A 23,582-nucleotide genomic window follows, 5' to 3' on the forward strand; every position below is an offset into this window, starting at 1 on the left:
TTGTAATTTAAAAACGTTTTGCAGTTTAAATTTGTTTTGAAGTGTGCAACGGCGGTCCATATGCATGGCGTACGTAAACAGCTGTTCGCAGCTGGTTGTTCAGCGCTGTGTGTTGTCTCATGTGCCTTCTATGTGTCGCTCTGCCTGAATAGGATAAAAAGTCCGCAATATATTCAAGGTTTATAGGTTTCTGCGTAGGAAACAAAATATCCGACAGAGAAGACACAACTTAACGTGCATGGAGTATTCGAAAACAAATTGACTTTGTTTATTTAAGCCACAGAGTTAAATATGCTGTCGTAGAAAATTCATCACGATAGCCTGGACGCTTGGCATGTCAAATTTAATAAGCAAGTGAAGCAAGATAACCTTTCAAGATGCATCGGGAACTTAACGCGTGGGGGAAACCGACAGGAAAAGAATGCATCTAAACGGTCGCACATTCAGTGCAACGTTGAAACTTCGCGTGCTCTGCTGCTGTGTCATTTGCCCTTGCAGAGGTTGCAATTATTTAAACTGCTCCGTACGCGCGATTTTCGTATGCTACTCAACAAATTAAAATTGTGACGACCCCAAACGGCCATGTCATCTCGTAGGAATCGAACACCTCGTAGTATTGGGAACTCGAACAGGTGTGTATACAGCGTATACGAAGCAAAGGTGAAAATGCTCTTCGTTTGCTACGTATAGTGCGTCAACGAACGCCTACAAATGGAAGAATGGAATCCGCCGCACATTTAAAAAATGTGGTTGATCCCTCTTATATAGGAATCGGTATAGAACACGAAAGTGAAACGTATTTTTCGAAGAAACACCCCGTATAGCGTAGCGTTATAATGATAACTGTGCATACGATCGTTTGTAAGTGCAACGAAATCATATTCTTTCGATTACGCTTTGCACCTCAACCAACGCTCCACAGAACGAAACGGGCTGGGACAGCCCATTGGCGTCTGTCGCACACGCGCGCGTTGGCTAGAGACGCCGCTCGGCATAGCACGGTCCGTACGGCTATCGCCGTCTGGTGGCCGCCGGCGGAAGGCATCATTCTCCGTGCCACCGGAAAGCCCGCGGTCGGCACACTAGTAAGTATATTCTAGGCACTATAGTCGTAGTGCTGAGACCACCGAAGCGTTCACTGTCGGTGCGCGTTAGTGTCATAATGCAGTACTTCTCTTTTCTGCTCGTAGGCGGCGGCACCGCCCCGAGCAAGAGCGCGGGTACACGGAGGAGTGTTAGATATATAAGGCGCGTCTGTGTAGCTCTCTGCAAATGCGTTTGTGGCGCAATGGGTTAAACGCTCGGCGATCTATCGTCGCGGACCGAGAGGCCGTAGGTTCGATTTCCAAATTTTGCATGTTTGTGGAACTTTTTCTTCTGGTTTCTTTCTTTGTATTATGTTCTATGACGTATTTCCGTGACGGAAATACGTCAGTGAAGTCTTGGTGGACCCCGGCATAAAACACTTTCGTGTTAAAAAAAATCTCCCTTCGCGTACGTACCGGATTCAGCAATCCACCTCCGCGCGCATAGCACTCGTTGAGCGAGACGCCATTTTCCAAAACAGACCGCGAAATAAGTCCGTGCAATTTCGACGGAAAATCGCAGCGACAGCTGTGACGTTCCGACGCTGCGACCAACTGCAGCCGAAAATCGCAGCGTCGGCACTGCGACTGCGATTTTCGCCGCATTCGACGGAAATCGCACTTACGGTGCGATGAAAATCGCATCATGTTAAACGGCCTTATCGCTATATTGTACCATTACCTACGCTTGCTGTGGCTCCGTTGTATCAATATATTTCCGGCTTTTACGAATCTATACTAATACTTTTACTAATAAACTAATATATAATCGTCTTTTACTAATCTCGACTGCTGACCACTTAATCCTTCCATGTTCATTGAATTCCAACACTTCTGGAAGGTGGACACTCCCTACGCGAAAGTGTATGGCAGCAGAAAGTGGATGGCAGCGCCGTCCTTCGAGAGAAGTTGTCACTGCGTTGCACTGTTACACCTCGGCAATATTTGACAATCATGGCGCCTTCAGTTGGGGAAGGGGGGATTTGCTCAACTCCGTCGAGTGGAGCAAGAACTTCGAGATCGACCATAGTTTCAGAATCCGGGGGTTAGTGCTCGTCTATGTCTCACGAAGTGCGCTGCCTTTGAAATGATAAACAACCAGTGACATTAAACGCGGTTCGTGAAATAAAAGCAAAGATAATTACGGACGTAGCGTTTAGTTGTAGAGCACTTAATTACCCGTTTCACGATAGCTTCGCTTCGTCGTACCATACACGGGTTGGATCTGCCTATTTTTTTATGCGAAAGCATCAAATGGCGCATTGACGCGAAAGAGTCGGAGCGCGTAGTATGTAGGAGCGAGACGGCACCTAAATTCCCATTGGCGGCTACTCCTCGTCACGATCGCCACACAACGAGGCAGTGCGGGCAAAAGGGACCACTTGCGAAAGCTTTAGCGCGCCACGCGTTGCGTGAGGGGAGAGGGCATCGCCGCGACGCCACGTCACCCTCCTTCTCGGAAGCCGGCCTGCGGTCCATATCTCTCTCTCTCTCTCATCCCCACTGGACTTAGCTGCTGCGCGCGCCGGCCGTTCTCGGTGGTCGCTGCTGCTTTCCCGGTCTCTAGTCACACAGGACGTCGGTGGCAGGCAGCGTTGGCACCGCAGGCTGCTGCTGCTTGCTGGCTGGGGCAGCACGTACCGCTGTGGTACATTACTCGCAACGCAAAACTCCAAGGACCACTCAGCAGCGTTCAATTGGACATTATTGCGTTCGCATTCGCAACTCATAAGAAGTCTTTAGGGGTCCTCGTTCTTTTTTAATTATTTACCTTTTGGGGAAGGTCCTAGGCCGATCGCAGCTTGACGCTTTTTGTAATACTCAGCGTTTGTAGCTACAATTTGGTTAGCAAGATAAACGAGTAGTGAGCGCACGTTAAACAAGTACTCACCTTAAGCCAGGCCGACAACGCTAGCGGAGAATGATGCTCTCCTTTCTTTTAAATTTATACCCAAATTGTGCTTCTTTTCCTGGAAACATTCTACTTCGAAGACGCGAGCAAAATTAACTCGAACACACAAGTGGTGTCTACAAAAAAGCGCTCTGGAAAACTGCTTAGCAGATGACATATATGTTATACGACCGCCAAAAATAGAGAGCCAAGAACGAATGCTCCGTTTCGTAAACATACCATGAGGCGACACTACGAAGTCCACAGAGATTTCTCTTGCAGCTCACATTCGTGAACAAAAAATAGTGCTTCACGTATGACAGAAGGATTTAGGTATGCGTCATGGGACTCGATACAACTATAAAGCTGCATAAACACTGGCATATATTACCAGAGGTCGCGCGTCCGATCGGGACTGGCGACCAAGAAGCTTCTCACGACGACCGATATGAGCGCCATGACACCGCGTTGCTTCGCGATTGGTGCTGTTCACGCGTGTAGCAAAGAAAAAACACAAGAACTATAAGCAATTCCGATATGTAAATGAGAGAGCACTACTTGTCGCTGAGTTTTTTTATTGATATGATATAAGGAGATGTTGACGCACAAATAAGGCGCCGGCTACTCCTTAGCTTTTGAATGGGTCTTACCTACAACATACAGGGTTCAACATACAAGATTACATGTCAAACAACCTTTTCATACAAGCGCTAGAACATAAAAAAAACTTGTCAAGCAACGTTTTCACAGTAACACTACAACGTAAAAAAAAACGTACATACAATAAAGAAGTTAAATAACTCCACGACACTGCAGAAGAAAGTCTCAAAAATACAAATAATTATGTCACCTAATGATACAGTCTCTAATCAGCGGGTGGTGCACACATCGTGTAAATGCATTATCACATATGGTCAGAAGAGAGTAGTCAACATAGCATCATCTACAAACACATATACAGGTGCCACTGCTATAATTCGCCATCTAGTGAATCACTCGCCAGGCAGGGCGAAACCAGGTGCACAGCTTCGAATATATTCATCACTGTCGCCTGTTGCAATGGTGGCACAATGCAACAGTGGCGCAGTGATTAGGGCGTACTGCTACGGTAGCAATGGAAGTGTGGCAGAGGATCGAAGCCTTACCGTGGACACTTTTCATTTTATTGCGATAGCAATTATATGGACACTCCAAGAGCATTGCTGCCGTCGTCGTCGCCGTGAGGTTCCGTATAAAGTCGAACGGCGATCAAATCGTCGCCGCGCGCCGTATGCTGTATGTGCGAGCGAAAGCGCGCGTCCCTCGCGCGCTTTCAGGGAGAGTGAACGCACGGCGGAGAGCAAACGCGACTTCTTCTGTCGTGCGAAAGGCCGTAGGGGGATGGGAGGGAGGGAGGGGAGGCGACGTTTAGCTGCGGTACCAAATGCGTATCTTATTGCGACCGGGCGCAAAGGGAACTGGAATCTCGCAGGCGAAAGTAGGCAAACGCGAAGGCAACGTGGGACGGAGGAGGTGCGGCTTCTGCTCCGCGAGAAACTGCGTACTTGTACTTTGCGCGTCGGCGGGCGGTCGCACGCACCGTATCTTGAAAACGATGTGCAACACGGCTCCTAACTTTGTATGCGCTGTGCTTTCGCCGCTTAGTTTATGTTGAAGCGATAGACCGCATGAACCTTCGCTCGCAGCTGCTAGCGCGCTTGCTGACGCCAGAATTTTGACACTTGCTGTCTGCGGTCATCGAGTGTGACCTATTCATGTTTGCTTGAGTACACCGACACCATGCTTGTTAATTCCTGTTAGTGAGCGAATGGGTCCATGTTTATGCAGCCGATAAAACTACTATCCTTACTCCGTATAGCTCTCTACTAGTAAATTTGCTATCGCAATTGATGCTTCGCCTTTCGGGCGAAACTGCGACTTCTTTAGTTAGGTGAAGATGAGGTCAACTAACGCGCACACCGACCAACGAAAACACAAGCCATGTCAATAGTTAACGCACACGAACAATGATAATGAGTTGAGGATTTATTAGGGTGTTGCGGTATAAGGTCGGCGGTGGGATCGTCCAGTAACAATCTGCAATATACATGCAATCCCGAGTTGTTATAGTGCATTCGTTGACGCAGCGCACGTGTTTGGGAGCGGTCTCGTCGCCGTTGAATCACCTAGTGCATTTAACAGCTCATCGCAAGAGCGATAGTGGCTGTCGCAGTTCGGTCGCCATGCACTCCTGCAAATATAAAGAACGACGCAGTTCTCACCTCATTGGCGCTGTTGTTGTTGCATTTAACATTAGAGATCAGAGAGTTTTTGCTGCTTCTTCTACATTAGAAGTAAATTATGCAAATTTGGCCCTCGATTGGGCCGGCAATTTTAAAATCACAGGTAGGAAAAACAACGCAGTCCTTTAAAAAATCAGCAGATTCCATTGTTTCCTTCAGCTCTGATCTCATTTTAATGTGACAGCAGCATTGTCTCACGGAACTGACTATATTGAGGAGGCCCTTCACTATAGCCATAAATCTACAGTGACGGCTTATCAGCAGCCGATACAGAACCTGTGTAATAGCAGACCTTTGTGCTATTACGCAGGTGACCTGGCGTCGCCGAAAAGCGTCGGACTGTGATTGTGGGGTCCTAGGTTCCAAACATGTAGTGGCAATAGCTTTAATATATTTTTAAATGTTGTTGCATCGCTATTCTCCTCGCTTGACTTCGTCCGTACTTGTTCTTTTATCCTGTGCTTCGCCGCCACGCGTGACACGGAGGGCTCCTGCCATGGGAAGTGAAGCGACCCTTTGGGTAGCCCAGGAAGAAGGGAGTGGGGACATTGCGTGGACGCTGTTCTGCGGCCGCAAACCAATGAGTAATGACGCATTGGTAGTTGTTAGTGTGCGCCCCAGGCAGACGGGCCAACCACTTACTTGCAAAACTGGGTGCACGTACACCACGCGACGGAATTAAAAAATGGTCTTATGTAATCTACTAAACCTAACCTAAGTAAACTAAACCTAATCTACTAAACCTTTAGGTAATACTAAGCCTAATCCACTGAAACCTATACTTGTGCTATATTGGGAGTAGTTAGGCAAGTGTTTATATTCTGTGCTCAGCTCGCAATAAACGTACGTTGCCCGTCAGTGCTTTGTTGTCCGTCCTAGTTCACTGTCCCGCTCTTTGGCCTGGTTGCGACTCAGATAAGTATAGGTGCAGGATGCTACTTGAAAAGGGACGCTTTTCGCTCCACCCAATTGATAGCAAAATTACAAAAGATCATAGGTGACGAGAAAATGAGCAAGCCTGTGGTTGAGCCGGTTACAGCTTACTGCTCAGTTCGTTGATTCAGCGTTGGCGGAGTGGTAGCGTGAAACTTACACGGAAAATAATGGCAAACGCCACCTGTAGGTAAATGGAGATATTTAAATGACGCCGCGTCATCAACATTTGTACAGAGGATGGTGATGATTATAATGATGAACGAAGCAAGGGGCAATGATAGAAATCCGGAGGGGTCCTTTACAGAAAAAGCTTCGAAGTTGATGAGAGCATCGTTTCATTTGAGTTGGGTAAATAACCCGGCACCACCACGCGTTGGTACACATCCACGCCATCAACTGGTCATGGCGTCTGTGCGACTACCGGGGAAACGGACAGTCGTTATGCCAGCCGCAAAGGCGAATGTTAGAGGCCCTATACAGTCGCACGATTCAGTTGATGACTTATCGCAATCGTAACAATTGTAAAAAGAAGTTTTACCTCTTCCAACTACACATCGACGCTTTCAATCAACGCCGGTTGTATGGGACCTCGTATCCGGCCCCAAAAGTAAGCCGCTCATTGGAAGATAACTTTCGTGCCATACGTTTGAACACAGCTAAAATAGATCTCAGCGTTACTGCTCTCGTTTTTGACTCTAGCGACACGCCGTGGTTGCTCAGTGGCTATGGTGTGGCTAAGCACGACTTCGCGGGATCAAATCTCGGCCGCGGGGACCGCATTTCGATGGAGGCGAAATGCAAAAACACCCGTGTAATTAGAGGTTTAGGTGCACGTTAAATAATCCCCAGGCGGTCCAAATTATTGCGGAGTCCTCCACTACGGCGTGCCTCATAATCAGATCATGGTTTTGGCACGTAAAACCCGATAGTTTAATTTTTGCCTCTAGCGATACCTTGGTACACGTTATCACTGCAATGAAATGATTCACTAATTCGAGAATCTGTGCCTAGCGCAATAATAAGCATCGTGACGATCATAAAGATCATGGCATCATCATCATCAGCGTCTCTTATATTCAATGCAAGACGAATACCTTTCTTGGCGATCCGACTACAGTCAGCACTCGTCTGTGTGATCATTATTAATTACATTGCTGGTCGAAGTTCCACCGAAGAAAGCTATAAGGATTCTAGCGCGACATTTCCTCTGAAGTTCGTTGCAGAAGCTATATTAGGAGCAACATAGCGAGGTGGGCGAGTTGGTTAGGATTCATCGTACGTTTTGTAACTGCGCAAAAGGAACACGGACAAAAGGGAAAAAAAAGCGTCGAGTTGTCGTGTTCTTCTTCCTTTTGTTTTTGTTGATTTTGCGCTATTACAGAACGTACGTTATACATGCGGTATTAAGGTGAGAGCGTTAAGGGCCCCGTGTCGCAGAAAATCCTTGGTCGGTGTCGGCGGCGTTGTCCGTATGCTAACATTTATATTTAGGTATATGTATATGTTGCGCCTTGCTATATGACGTGCGGTATATGCGGGTTATATTGCCTCACCATTCTATCACTAAAGTTGCTCATACCTTGTCTTACATTCTTTACAAAGTTATTCCTCGGAATTTTGATAATGACAGCCCACAAACAAATGTCATGAAACAAAACACCGACAGCGCACCCCTTTTATGTTAAATTTTCTCAGGCTAAAATATTCAAATTGTGAAACAATAACAGAAACCTAAGAATGATGCAATTTCTTTGGTGCGGCTGTCAACAACCTCCGGGATCGGCCCCCACAAGAGGCCGCATTTCCACCAGAAAGCTCGCCTTCGTACATAGCGTTCGCCGCCAGCGTTTCCCGGTATACATTACGGTTACATAAGTTGCAGCCGCCGAGAAGCGTGAGACGCCGTCAGGGATCTTTGAATGCTATCGCGTTTCACTCTTAAAGGCAAAGTTTAAGCATCCTCCAAGTTTTTTAAACATCGTATCCGCGATCTTCGAAGTGCCACCTTCCATTGCGCTTGTCAAAGATCTTCAAGGTCATATGCAAGAGATCTCAATCTACCTAACAACGGGACAGGGTGGGTACTCACCACAAGCTCATCCAGGAGCACCAGTACTCCGTACTTGTAATCTCGTGGCTGTAATTTGAAAAAAAAAGAGAACAAAACGCCAAAAAAGGACAGATACACACAGAGAGTACTATTATAAGAGAAAGCCTGAGAGGTCAGCCTGAACTATTTCGCTCTATCCGGCTACTCTGCGTTGGCGTAAGAGAAACAAAAAGAAAAGGGAAGTTTATGGCGATAAGAGCAAAAATAAATGCGCGCAAGTGAAATAAAATTGGAAATATTTGTTGCAGTCACATATAGACTTGGCGCTCTTTTAAAAAAATCACACAATGGTCATCATGGACAGGCACATGTAATGGACTGACACATGATGAGCAGGTTGGCCATTTACCAAAAAGAGATTCAGAGAATGGTCGCCTGTCCATGTTTGCCGAACATTCCGGTCTATTGATTATTTGTCTCGCAGGAACAGCGGGCACGTAGGAATCAAAACACGTGGTGCGTAGTATTGGGCAGAAGCCACATCATGTCTCAATCTATGCAAAAAGCTTGCGGAGTTTCTTTGGCCATTCGGAGTCGTCCTGAGGCGAAACTCGGATGAGAGTAAAGGAGATAAGTAACTTGCCTTAGTGACACGTATGATGTCGTGCTACATAGCATTTGCATATGTCCCGCCAAATGGGATTGAAATGGAGCCAGAATTGTGGTGGACCAACTTTGCCTTTGGGTCGGCGAGCTTATTTCCCTTAACACCGCAGTGTCCAGGAACGCATCGAAGTGCTATGCGGTGCCAATTTCGCGAGGCGGGCTCGTAAAATGCGGCGCCTTCGCGAGCAAGCAAACTAAACGCTCTTGGTCTAAGCACAGACCCAATAACCTATAGTGTGATTTTAATGCGAAACACTTTTGTCGAGTTCAACCAAGTTTACTGCAACAAGGTATTGGGCAGGTGTCAGGCTGTTTTTGAAGGCAAATCCCGAAGATAGGACAGTTTATAAATGTTGACCAATGTGCCACTCGGTATGTAGCCCAAGGGTCTCGGAGTATGTGCCAGTCTTCAATGAACCGCTTTGAAGTGAACTTGGACCACTGGGTATACCTAATGCGAAGCATTAGATGTCAGCCGTAGACGTCACGGGAGTTTATTCTGTACAAACGTGTTTTTTTTGTGTGTGTGTGTCTGCGCATGTGCCACGAACGACACGCCTGAGGCGCTTCTTGATACAAGTAACGAATTCCTTCGCGAATGACAGTAATCTCGTGGCAGTAATCGCCCTGCCTTGTGATCACGCATGAAGTTTCGACGAATAGACAAATCTGGGACGACGAAAGCTACCGTGGAGGCAACTGAGGACGTCGTTTCATTAGTGTAGACACGCGCTGTATAAGTACACAGTCAACCACCTTTATCACGAAGTGCTTGGGGAATCCGAAATCATTCGTTATACAGGTCACTTCGTTGTAAAGGTGGCACACCGCACAGCTCACAATAGAAACGGGAGAAAATCACTCCTTCGTTACACAGGTCATTTTGTTGCAGAGGTATTCGTTGTGGAGGTGTTCGACTCTATGCTACAGTGACGTCTGATAGCGAAATTTGCCTCGCACCACATGATGGTATTCTTGATATCTTTGATTGATTCCCTATTCTTTCCACCTTTCATTTCCCCTTGCCCTTCCCCCAGTGGAGGGTAGCAAACCAGAATCTTTTCCGGTTAACCTCCCTGCCTTTCCCGCCACGGTTCTCTCTCTCTTGATATCTTTCTGGGACAACTTACTACTAAATATTATAATAGTATGATAATAACATATACTATAGACCATAAATAAATCCGCTATCGTCCAACCTCAACGAGTCGGCCCACAGAGCTGCGCGAGGAGTTGTCTACCGTGTAGCTACCGGATGGCGCGGCGCTGAGGTTCCGGACAACAGGGGTCCCCCTGCCTCGTACAACGAACTCACTAAGTACTTTTATCTGGGGAGGCGTAAGTATCCACTGCCGTACAGTAAGTTGAACAGGCCTCAGGCATTGACACTCAGACTCTTGCAGGTCAGGCATACCCTATAGCCCAGCACTCTTATATACACAGGATCTATGCCGAAATTCAAACGTCAAACACTTGCGCGCTTTGCTCAGACTTTGCCAACTTAGAACACATGCTCTGGTGGTGCCCCGCGTTACGGGGCGACGAAGACGTTACGTCGTCCAAGTGGGAGGCTGCTCTACGCAGTCCGGATTTTCAAGCACAACTATGGGCAGTCCAACGGGCCCGCGACGCGGCGGAGAAGCTAGGCCTTTCTGTCCCGACGTGGGAGCGGCCCGCTACGTGCTAGTGCACGTTCCGAAGCATGTCCATAAAGTTTTTCCGTGCCATTACATCGCCGTAAAATGAAAAGAAGCGACAAAATAACACGTACGCTGGCACACGAACGCGCATAGTGCACGGCAGTAATTAAAACGAGCTTGAGAAATGATTCTTACCATCATGCGGAACACTTCCTTCCTATAGCAATGCGCCGCGATCGTCATCTGGCAAATCAAATAAATAAGAGAACAAACAATGGGAAAGAAAATCGGAGCGTAAGTCGTTGAGCGAAGGAGTGTATAGTCGAAAATGACGTGAATGACACCAGTCGCTGTGCACAATTCTAAAGTGTTTAGAGAAAAAACTCGAGGGACTTTACGTCGAACTGGTGTCCCTGCGGATGCTCTCCCCTGCGCGAAGCATGTATTAAATATTAAGTTTTACTCCAGACTTGTAGGCATCAGCGTCCTTAATATCAATAATAAGTAGAATGGCTTGTAGGCCTATCTAATCAATAAAGTAGCCGCATGAGGAGACATTTGCAAATATCGCAGAGCAAGTACAGTTTATAAGTCAATTTGGCGGTGTGTGAGTGAAACCGGACTTCATTCTGATAACTAAATTTATTCCGACATTGTGCCGGCGTGATAAGTCAGCTGAATTTATTTATATATATATATATATATATATATATATATATATATAGTCTATTATCTCATTAATATTTGTGAAATCCTCGAATCGAGCAGCTGTTATCTCATGCTGGCTTTGATTGCCCCTTTTATTTTTTTTCCCTACCGCTCTTTTCTTCTCGTCCAAGAAACCATGGCTTGCAACGTCAAGCGACAGCGCTCATTTTATTTTCAGTTTCTTGCTTTACAGCCCGCCGCCGGCGACAACGACAACACGTGACGTCCCCCTACTAACCTGCTAAAACTAACCTGCCGAGAATGACAAGGCCGCCTTTGACGAAGATAGGCACACCTATCGAAACGTAGGCCAGCCCTTCTGAGGCACCTTATCCCTGTTTGCAGCGTTTCTTACCGCAGTGTGCTACTCCATCTCTCGGCTCCCTTCTTGATTTTTGATTTCCAAGCCGGAGGCTAGCAATTCTAGTGCAGCTTGTACACTTTCTCGGCGAAGGTCTTCAGTCATTTGTTGAAATTCAATCCCCATCGTTTCTGAACAGGACACTGTCATCTGGGAACCGTATAATGCCAAGATATTCACCTTTGACCCTTACTCTTAGTCCTTCCCAGTCTAATATAACATGACTCCTTATAAGCATAGGATGCGGGAATATGAATCGATTGTGCTTCCTTGCGTATAGTGTGGTACCTGGCGGTCCCTCGTGACAAAGGATGTTTCTCCGGCAGACGCGCAGCTGTGGAATGCTGTTCACGCTCCGTCGTTTTCTCGAGGCCAGGGAGCTGGCGACTAAATCAGCGTCACCTGAGACTAATGGACAAGCAATTGCGTTTCGTATCTTCTGTTGTTCGACAGCCCAGAGCTGATGGGCGAGACGAGTTCTGGGACCCCAGGCTGCTTTGGGGCATCGGCCTCGCGCGTCGCTAAACGGCAACGTCGCTTTTTTGGTGTTTCTTGTGAGGCGCAAGCGCCCACCCGGACTAAGACGGGGCCCGGCGCCGACTGTGACGCGCAAACAAAGGAACTCGCTTCGAGACGAAAACAAGCGCCGCCCTCCGTGGAAGCAGTAACTACCGCGAAGGCCAGCCTCCTGACCCTGACAAACTGACCGTCACTTACAGCCCACTAATTCCGGGAAAGGACCAACGTCGGGGGTTTCCGTGGGAACTGTATCGACTTGAGGTTCCCACATTGTCACGCGGTTGCCCCGTATGCGAGCGCGCGACATTGAAGGTGGAGTCCGGAGGAACGGTGCAACGTCATGGGTGGGAATAGGCGAACGTTTCGACGATTGTGACTGGCTGAGAACTGCAATAAATTCCCTCAGCGAGCGAAAGAGGGGGAATGAACTGCATAAAAAGCGGAGCTTGAGTGTTGTGAGAACGCTCAGACATGCAAAGACTGCACGCATGTAGTCGGCTTCAAGAATCGTGGAGGCCTTCTTGTAAACTATCATCTAAATTTATATATATAAAACCCTTTTCTCATCTCTTGAACATCGTTCTGGACTTCTACTTCTCCCGGTACCTGGCATGGCAGCAGCCATGGAACCTTCGTGGCCGCTCGGACCCCCGACTTCACAACAATAGTGACCGTTGATCTACTATAACGTTTTATTTTTTATGGTGCTCATAGTGTGCCATGCGGACAGAGCCAGAGCAGCAGTATGCACCTATATGCGCACTGCGCACTGATGCGACAATGTGAGGTTTCCAGATGCCGTGTGGACTTGAATGACGTGATCGGGCATGTCTGTACCACGTTCTTCTGAACGTTAAATGCCCATACAATATACGTCTGCGTGCAATTTACGTCAGGACATACCACATTTGATCTGCTATTGCATCCTCTGTGTGCTCACCCAGGGGCGGTCCTAACGTCCGCACCAAATCTGCCTCAGGGAGCGCGCACTTTTATTTACAACACCTACGTGGACATTCAGCTAGCGCTGTCTGCGGGTGCCGCGATTGGAAGGTGCTCTTCAAGCGAAGCTTGTATTGCCTCACAAGTGGCGGCGGTGTTGGTGGTGGTGTCACGAAGGAAGGAAGGAAGGAAGGAATCAATCAATCAATCAATCACGTGTGGCTCATACCGGGGCTGCACATTTCAGCTTCGGTGGTTTACCATCTGTACGGAGTGCATGGATGGTGAATATTTTTTGTTCTTTATGTTTGATATATTTTATGGCAGGGTGGCCATACATCAGGTGTTTGTAACGCCTTTAGTCTGCATGCTCTCCCCCGGTTTACCAAGCTCATGTGCTGACAAACTGAAAACAATAAATCACTCACATCAAATCACATCAGTCCAACAGGTCCCTGACAAGAGGAGACCCGACTTACAAGCAAGAGGTAAAACTTACCGCAACCTCGCTTCTGCACCCACGATGCAACTCGTTGACAGGGGTGCTTTGCTCGATGCAATCCGAAACCTTATCGCCGAACGATTTGCTTGCGGCCTGCAGTTTTCTCGAAAATAGAGAGAACAGTTCAGTAAGGAAAAAACTCGCAGAGACTCAGGGAGGTCACCAAATAAAGACAGTTATGGTTGGCTACCCTGGGCAGTGGAAAGGGGGGAGTGGTCAAACGAAGTCAACCGCCTATACAACCAACTGTTTGATTAAATGCATACTGGCATTTCGTCGCGTCCGGCTGCCGTGTTAATAGGTGCATTTTCTTCTGCTTTTCTTTGCAGTTATTCTCTACGGCGATTTTTGGTTTATCTTTGTGATCAGTGCCTTCTGCTCGGGGCCGCAATGATAAGGCGGGAGGGTAGGGAGGTAAGGGCGCGTTCTACTCCGGGCGGCCCGGGCGGCCGCGTACGTCGTTTAGAAGCGTAGGGTGAATATTGGCACAACCTAGGTAACGCATCGTCCTACCTTGTCACCTATAGTGAACAACGCGAAGTTAAAGCTCTGGAATATTTTGCAGCGAAGGATCTAGGTGCCCCAGGAGCGGAGTTCCCCGAGCAAGAAGTGATAAACTCGTCCTATATCATCAGCAAATATTTGAGCCAGAATAAAGATGCATTATTTTTGCTCACCCGTTCGAAAACCTCTCTGAGTAGGGTTTCATTAAACTTCATCGCGCAGACCGCAGCTGCACCCACCACTGCATAGAAAGCGTACAAAAGTGAAAAGAAAGCAGTGATCAAGCCAGAAAACTGGGCTAGTTGGTAATTAGACATCCGAGACTTATTCGTTGCTTACAGGATGAGAAGAGACACATTAAAAGGAATGCAAATATGACAAGAAGGATGCAGGAATAATTCTGGACGGAAAATACCAGCATCCTTGCCACCACGTTATTTGTTTATTCTTAGAAAAAAAAAATCTGAGAAGGACAGGAGGTACATTTGCAAGGACGTAAGAACTATAAGCTGGATAAGAAAAACCCCGGTTCTCTTTTGACATTCTTTTAATGCGGCGCGTTATACACGCCGTCCCACGTAACTTGCGTCAAAATCTTAGAATGTGCGAGTGCCATGTAAGTAGACAGTACCAAGGTAACGTTGTGTGCCGTCGCTTGGAGCAAGTCAGCGTAATTTTCGTTTGTATTTGGCCTAATTGCATAATTAGTATATTGTATCAATCAACTTCACTAACTAATGTATTCACAGCAAATTAGTGTCAACAAGAACATTGTAGACCATCCTGAAAAATTCCCGATCCAGCTTAGATCAGTACGTGCTACATAGAAGCCGAGGGCTTCTTTCGGGCTTAGAAAATAAATTTATGTAGCAGGTATTGAGTCACAGAAAGCAGGATCCGGAATGTTTCTCAATGACAATTTTGTTCTGAGATAACATTTAAAAAGGTAATTCATTATTAATAACTAATTATGTTATTTTGCGATCTAAAAAAATTGCAACACCACCCGTCTCACGCTGACTGTCGACGTAATGCGTTAGCTTTGAAGCAACATAGTTATACATTGTATTACCATGGTAGAAATTACTTATCTATGTGAGGCGTGTACTGCTGCAGGACTTCTATTTTGCGCTTCCTTAAGAACACTCGGCGCCATCTAGCGCCAAGGCCGTGAAGCTTGCGCGTGGCCTTTGAAATGCATGGCGCGCCGGTGCGTACGAACTCTGAGAAACACGTCAAGGCTGTTTCACATGCTGCGACTGCATTGCGCGCATTGCACCTTTTGCAATGTGATTTTTAGTGGGTTCATTTCACACGATTGGGATTTCAACAATACGGCTGGTGCGACGCCCAGGGTTGCTTGCTGCCTAGCTTTGTGGCAACCGCCGCATAATTTTTCAAATAATATGAAATAAACATGTGCGTTATGACGTCATTTATCCGTCTTTCTTTAAGAGGAGCATATAAGAAGCGTGCTTCGTAATTAAAAAAAAGAAACACTTCATCAGAGTACGAAAAAAAAAAAGATCTTGCCTCACTGTAGGCGCGATCATTGCCAATCACTCCACAATGATCAGACACCCATTGAAAAGTGGTAAAGTGGCCACCTCGCAGGGCACTCAGATGAATTTGGGAGATTTCCAGCACGAACAGGTAATATGGTCCTTTCTTTAGAAGCATTTTAGTGCCTTTAACGCTGATTTGTCACTGCAGAAAACCGTCCATTTATGAGGTATCTGAGTTCTCATAAGACGGACAGCCTCCAGAATTGCGGCGAGCTCCCCAGCCGTAGATGCCGATTTGTAGTCAAATTGAAATCGCCGGGTAATGCCAAGCGGCGGGATAACAAATGCAGCCGTTGTGGTAGATAGTGTGACCGAACCATAGGTGTATAATTCTACAGTCCCATTATAAAATGTAAATATATGGGACAGAACGAACTGTTTCACAGCACTGGAAAACGTGTGACTCCTTAGAAATTGCAGATATGTGAAGCCTCACTAGTGGTCTTGGTATTGCCCAGGGAGGTGTCTCGGGGATATTGGTGGCCTGGAACCTTGTAGGCATAATGCTTGCGTGACCTGCAATTGTTTTAGAAAACTCACAGTTGAGGTTGGTTCTTGGAAGTGATGATGACAGAGGATGGTGTAAGTGCCTAGTCAGCAGGCTAAGATATGTTCGCAGAGGTTGACAGGACCTGTATACGTCGATTGCGCAAGCCCGCGCTTTCGCTGTTGTGCCGTTGCTTGACGTGAAGCGTGGCAAGCCAAGACATATCCGCAGTTCTTGTGCCTGAAAGCTCTCCAACGTGCGTAAAGAAGATGACCCCGTGTTAACACAGGCATGCTGTAGTGTATGTAGCCCACGAAGAGTGCCTGGTATACTTGGAGCAGACTTCGTTCAGAAGGACCCCCATCTCAGTCCCGATATAACACGAAGAACATGCTCGTATGAGGCTTGTCAGTTCAGTTCGGAGTGCAGTAACATGATTTATCAAAGAAAGATTTGGGTCTATTATGACACCGAGAAATCTGTGGTGGATGCATCGCAGCGGAGGGCGATGAGGGCATTGCTGCAGTTTCTAAGGGCAACAGACTTGGACAAGTGGCTGTAGCCCGGACAGATGTTTATAGTGCTGCAAGTGCAACTGTGCTGTGCCACCTGTGACCGATTGTGATTGTGTATCTGTGCTCCTTTCTTTCTCTACTTTCCTGTCACTTTACCTCCCCCATTCTCTCTCCCCAGCGTAGGGTAGCAAACCGGATCTTCCCACCTGGTTAACCTCCCTGCCTTTCGCCTTTCTTCTGTCTCTCTCTCTCTCTTTCTCTCTGTGTGTGTGTGGTGGATGACTGGTCGACAACGATGAGGTGTTGTAACATTGATTTGCGCGTGAATGCCAACGCTGTACACTTAGTTGTTGAGAGCTGCAGGCCTTTATGGCGCAAGCACTTCGCCGTAATGGTAACCGCATGTTGAAGCCTTGCAGGCACTTGTGGACGTGCGACCCCGGATGACCCTGTGGTCACAGCTGCCTAATAGCTTGGACCAAAACGTATGTGTTCGGGATCGTGATGCCATCGTGGCGGTTGCGTCGTCGTCATTCCAGCTTTGTCATCCAACTCTCATCACGTAGTCGACATCACACCGTGGTCGTCACGCAATTGTCGTTATGTGGTTGTCTACACGCTGTCATTTCATGGTCATCACTTCAATAACATCGTCCAATTGTTCCGCCGCCGTCGTTATACCGCTTTCGTCGTTCCATCGGCATCAGTTTTTTTTTTTTTTCATTGCATTGTAAACTTACTGTCTTCATTCAATCGTCATTCAATGCAAGCCTTGTAATGTTGACAGCGTCACGCAGTCGTTATCATTACTTTTTTGTCAGACCATCGTCGTAATGCCATCATGGTCGCGCCATCACCGTGAATGCTGCTTCGTCATCCGACTCTCGATCGCCATGTCATCGTTGTCCCGTCATCATACAGGTTTCGTGATACAGAGATCGTTACGCCATTGCCATTATACACTCGTCGTCGTCCCTTAGTCCTCATGCCGTTATCATGCCATCGTCATCTCTGCATCGTCGTCATAAAGTCGTCGTCATGTATTCGTTGTCAAACCGTCGCCGATATTCCGTCGCGCTCGTTCCTCCGACGTCCGACTTGTACGTCCAACCATCATCATTATGTCGTCGTCATGCCATCGTTGTTATGCGGTCGTTTGACCGTCATCATCAAATCAGTATGCCACCCGATTGTTCACGTGCCGTCGCCGTCATACCACTTTCATCGACCCGTTGACATCATTCCTTCTTCGTAAGTCTAGCACGATCATGATATCCTCATTTAATCGTAATAATGACGCCTTTATCATGCCATCGTCATCATTGCATTGTCGTCAAATAAGAGGATACCATGCACCCCTTGTCATTACCGTCATTGTCATGCCTCCGTCTTCATGCCATCAGCGTCATACAGGTTTTGTGATACAGGCATCGTCACGCCATTGTGATTATGCACTCGTTGTCATCAAATTGTCCTCATGCGGTTGTCCTGCCATCGTTGTCATGCATTCGTTGTCACATCATCCTCAGGATACCGTCACGGTCTATCGTCATCATTGTAACTTCGGCATCCTTCTCTCATCATGCCTTCGTCGTTCATACCGTTGCCGTCGTGCCGTGGTCGTTACGCTGTCGCTTGGCCATCGTCATCAATGCAGTATCGTAACCACATTGCCGTCATATGCGTCGTCGTCATAGAACTTTCGTCGATATATCGACGTCATTCTTAGTTCGCCATTATATCGTAATCCCGCTGTCGTCATTCAATCGGGATTATGTCACCAATGTCACGCCATCGTCTCTTTGTGTCATCATACACCATACTGCTCCCCCGCAAGGAGCAGTACTCTCGCCCATGCTATTTAATTTAGCAATGTCTAGGGTTGCCAGAAATTTGGAGAAAATTGAGGATATACATTACGTGATATATGCTGACGACATAACCATATGGAGTGCCAAAGGTAACGTAGGGCAGACGGAGACCAGATTACAGGAAAGTGTATATATTGTAGAGAATACACTGAAAGATATGGGGCTGAAATGTTCGGCAGTCAAATCGGAACTTTTGGTTTTGAAACATCGTAGAAGAGGTCGAAAACCAAGAGGTCACATCCCGACAGACGAGCCCAGAGTGAACTTACACACTCACGAAGGAACTAAAATCAGGCTAGTCGAAGGAATCAAAGTTCTTGGATTCTACATAGAAGCGAATAATGCGAACTATAGAACAATACAGCATATCTCAAATAAAACCGATGAAGTAATTAGGCTACTAAGGAGAATTACCAATAGACACAGAGGCCTGGGGGAAGACAGTGCTTTGAGGCTAGTTCATGCTTTTGCTCTCTGTCATTTCACTTATGTTGCTGGATTATTAAAATGGACGCAGGTAGAACTTAACAAACTTAACACGATGATTAGGAAGCTCATTAAAGCTACCCTAGGAATACCGATTAACACTGCAACCGAGAGATTGATGAGTCTAGGGGTGCACAACACAATAGAGGAAATTGCGGAGGCTCAGCAGCTTGCGCAACAGGAAAGATTGGCAAAAACACGAGCCGGCAGGAATATACTACAGGCAATAGGGGCAGAGCTAAATAGGTCAAGGCGCCCACTGGAGGATGAAGTGGAGTTGCGAGCTGAGATTAGGGATCTGATTAGAACCACCCCTCTCCCTAGAAACATGCATCCATAGCACAATATCAAAAGGAGAAAGGCAAGAGCTAAAGCACTCTTGCGGGAGATACAACAGCAGAATCAAGAGGCGGCTTTCGTAGATGCTGCCTGGGTGACAGGGAAAGAAGCATATACTGCCGTAGTAGCAAACATTCAAGGGAAGGTGCAAGATGCCATCACTGTATTTACCAAAGATTCCATGGTGGCGGAGCAAGTGGCAATTGCTCTAGCCATCAGGAACAATAAATGGACTTTTATTTACAGCGATTCGAAAGCTGCTATAAAGGGTTTCGATAAAGGCTACGTGGCCGCGGTTGCAGCTAAACTTATTGAAAACACTATGAGTATGAGAACTGAAATCCAATGGTTTCCTGCGCATATGGGAGAAGTGGACGAGACCCGGGCTAACCTCAATGAGGTTACTCATGACTTGGCACGAGGACTTGCTAGCCGTGACAGTCACAACCGAGCCGTCCACCACCAGGCCGGGGAATTTAGAGATAAATTATTAACATATAACGAGATTACTAAACACTACTATCTAGGACGCAGACAATTTCCATTGCCACATTCAAAGCTGAACAGGGCTCAGGCAGTTTCAATGAGACTATTACAAACAGGAACTTATCCCACGCCGTACGACCTTGATAAAATGTATCCAGAAAGAGAGGTCAAGAAAGATTGTCATGCGTGTAATGGCATCATTGGGATCAGACACATGCTCGCGGGATGCCCTGCGACTCTCACCAACCCTGAAGAAGAATGGCTCCATTGGAAGAAGATGCTAGAGAGTTCATCTTTTCAAGATCAGCTACGGGCTGTCCAGAGGGCCCACGATGTCGCTGAAGGGCTGGGCCTAACGGTGCCATCGTGGGAGCGGCCCGCCTCGACTTGAAATAGTCGAGCCTCAGGACTTTTGTAAATAAAAAGTTTTTACACACACACACACACACACCATACCTCATTCATTCGTTGTCAAGCCGGCGTGGTCATGTTCATCGTCGTCATTCCTTCTACGTCATCCGATTATCGTCATGCTGTCGTACTTATACCATCGTCATCATTTCGTCATCATGAAGTCATCATGCCGCCTTCATCGTTCCATCGTCATCACTGCGTCGTCCTCATACAGTCGTCTCGTCATGTCGTGATGGTCATGGCCGGTTCTGGCAAACGAGTGTCATAGCAAAGTGGGCCGATATAGGAGAGAGTGTATGTCGCGTAAAGCCGAAGCGATAGAATATGGACGCTGCAAATTCTTAATAAAGGTGTCTTCAGCAATACGGTTTCTCGCTAGATTGCACGAATGCTAATCGCATTTACGTCGACTGTCATCGTGAGTTGGGTCGACGGAAAATTCTAAGGAAGAGGTAAAAACAAGAGGAAAGAATAACGTTGAAAGGTAGCTGTACGGGAACGCCCAGCGTGCTTGCTTCGTTAATGACTGCATGGCAGGAAGGGCGCTGCAATCGTGACAAAAGGACGCTGGGCAGGCAAGCTCAGAATCGTTCCCGCTGCGCTGTCTTTCTCCAATCTAAGTAACAACGCGATTTACGCGCTCACGTATATTCGTAGAGGGTTGCCATGTATAGTGCACAGGTAAACTGAAAGCTCCGCTATCATATACCGACCGTGTATGCATTCCGGTGAATTTGGGATGGATATGGGCCAGTAGGCATACGTTCTGCACGCAAATAGAAGTGCCACGCAAACCAGTCTCTCAATCATGCCTGAAGAAACGCTGAAAGAGAGAGAAAATACAGTTGCCTACTTTAGTTTTTATTCCATCTATATGGCCTTAGAGTATTAAACCGAAGGACTTTAATTACAGGATGGAATTGCTTTACAGAGAAGCTGTACAGTAGACTTCCACAGTGGTCAGTGTTAATTAATTAATTGTGGGGTTTTACGTGCCAAAACCGCGATCTGATTATGAGGCACGCCGTTGTGGGGGACTCCGGAAGTTTTTACCACCTGGGGTTCTTTAACGTGCACCTAAATCTATGTACACGGGTGTTTTCGCATTTCGCCCCCCATCTAAATGCGGCCGCCGTGGCCGGGATTCGATCCCGCGACCTCGTGCTCAGCAGCCTATCACCATAACCACTGAGCCACCACGCGGGTAGTGGTCAGTGTCGAGGAGGCGCAGGCGCACTTGGTGATTAATTTAGTTTAGTTATTTATTATTCTTACTTATTCTCCCGTACGGTCTGTCGTTGTCAAATAGTGTCCGAAAAGTAATTACATCACTGATATGCGCTGTAGAAGAATCATATATGGGATATAATGATTACACAACTGGTTGCTTTAACACAGCTCGTTGCACAGATCAACACGTAAACTGTTAAAATTGTGAATTATTGTCAAGCGCATTAACCCGCTAGATGTAAGGTGATGTAGCAATAATTACGAATACAACTATGCCACGTAAAGAATATCAATTTAGGAGGATGCGTTACATTCGGTAAAAATTTACGTTATTTATTCAAACACATGTGAAAAAAGTAGTAATGTTCGCGTAAGGCACCTGGCTGATCCAATTTTAAATAAATCTATTTTATTGAAAAAAAAATCGACAAAAGCTTTGTGAATGTCGACGTTCTGAAATAAAGAACGTTTCAGAAAAAAATTCTAATCGGCATTATACGCTCTTGAGGATTTGGGTGCACTGTTGACTATCCAATGCACGCTACAAGTGCGACCACAAGCATATTGATGTTTGCACGCCTTTCTATAAGGCCCGGCTGTCTAATCTGTAGCACTGCACGCAATATGCTCTTGGAGGTACAAGCGTCTCCGCCGGGACTCGGGAACTGTGTTTCTATATTTTTTTTGGAAGGCAACAAAGACTTCTGTCACACTTCTGTATTTTTTTAAAATGTTATCAGTTCCGATAACTATTCAATTTAATCCTAAAGTAATCAATCTATAACGCACCTTTTGAAGCGACAGAAGTAAAAACGGTACCCGAAGTTGAAATGAAAAATTCTTAAATCGTTTCGTCCGGCCTTCAAGACTCGACGCTCATGTTGTGGTGTTTTTTTTTTTTTCCGCGTCTCTTTCTTTAATTTCACCAGTGTTCGTAAAGAAGTGTTCTATTTTATCGTTATTTTTTGAAGACGATGCTGAGGGGAAATAAAAAGAACAGCACGAAAGCTCAAGCCAGATATTCTTTCACACAATATTTCTAAAAACTGCCGCAGCTGGCGTATCTATTATTCCGTCAGAAAAAGAGAAAAAAGCGAAATGGGCCTTTCCGCAGTGAAATGAAATAAAAAGTGATGTGCGGATACAACGCAGACGTAGTCAGCGCGAAACGTATACGCTTTAGTCGAGCGGGTAATTAGATGCTATACAGCTAAACTCGATGCGTACACGTGTCCTTTTTGCGTCCTATTCAACGTGTCATATCATGGAAGGTTCTTGTGTAGGACACCGATCTGGTAACAACTTTAATTGCGTGCAATGTCTCGGCTTGGGAACTGCACCGTTCACAGGCTGTATGTAGAAATACCCACAATAAGGAGCGCGCACAGTGTGATACGTCTACGCATGAGATGTTAACGAAGGCGTTGTGCGATGCCTAGCTGCCGAGGGGCGAACGGTGATGAAGGGCGTATGAATAAAAAGTACTACGAATATATATATATATATATATATATATATATATATATATATATATGCACAGATATATCCTAGAGGATTGACCAAGAACAGACACAAACCCAATGCCCATAAAATGGCGTAGTCCACGTATAATTTGTACGCACACCGACCTGGTATTTTCGACTCTTCATTTGTTCACGTTGAAATTATGTGGCAAGCCTCTAACCCCAAGAAAAAATAACCACAAGCCTTGGAGCGCCCTAAATATTTTTATATAATGGCTTTTCTACAGTAAGTTTCGGTTTCATTACTGTGGTGTTGGGGACGTCGCGACGCAGAAGGTCGTCACATGGGAGCAGGACCTTGCGACGTTGTAATTTGCTCCACTTCTCTAGGTTGTCTGCTATTGGTGGTACATCAGCTCTCGCAACTAGTAGCATATCGGAACAGGTGATCGAGCGAGCGTAAAAACCTCGCATTGTCCGGCTCCCTCGTGTCCAGTTTCTGGGGTCAGGACTCGTGACGTCATGACACAGGAGAAACAAAACCGAAACTGACTGCAGGAAAGGTATTATATTAATTTATTTGGGATGCTGTGAAGCTTAATACCTTATTCTGGGTTTCGACGTATAGGACCTTCACTTG

At 46.5% G+C, this 23,582-nt stretch overlaps 1 protein-coding gene across 1 annotated transcript; it reads right to left on the minus strand.

Moving 5' to 3' along the window:
* Positions 1 to 5,004: 5,004 nt before the first annotated feature.
* LOC125945612 (uncharacterized) lies at positions 5,005 to 22,370 on the minus strand. Its single transcript, XM_049667716.1, has 7 exons — positions 22,269 to 22,370; positions 20,963 to 21,072; positions 14,260 to 14,327; positions 13,580 to 13,675; positions 10,746 to 10,793; positions 8,284 to 8,331; positions 5,005 to 5,206 (listed from the first exon to the last, which is right to left on the minus strand). Exons 2-7 carry the CDS (start codon positions 21,057 to 21,059, stop codon positions 5,159 to 5,161), a joined length of 405 nt encoding a protein of 134 aa, XP_049523673.1. The 5' UTR covers positions 21,060 to 21,072; positions 22,269 to 22,370; the 3' UTR covers positions 5,005 to 5,158.
* Positions 22,371 to 23,582: the final 1,212 nt, after the last annotated feature.

The sequence above is a fragment of the Dermacentor silvarum genome, chromosome 5, assembly GCF_013339745.2.
Source record: "Dermacentor silvarum isolate Dsil-2018 chromosome 5, BIME_Dsil_1.4, whole genome shotgun sequence".
NCBI lineage: Eukaryota > Metazoa > Arthropoda > Arachnida > Ixodida > Ixodidae > Dermacentor > Dermacentor silvarum.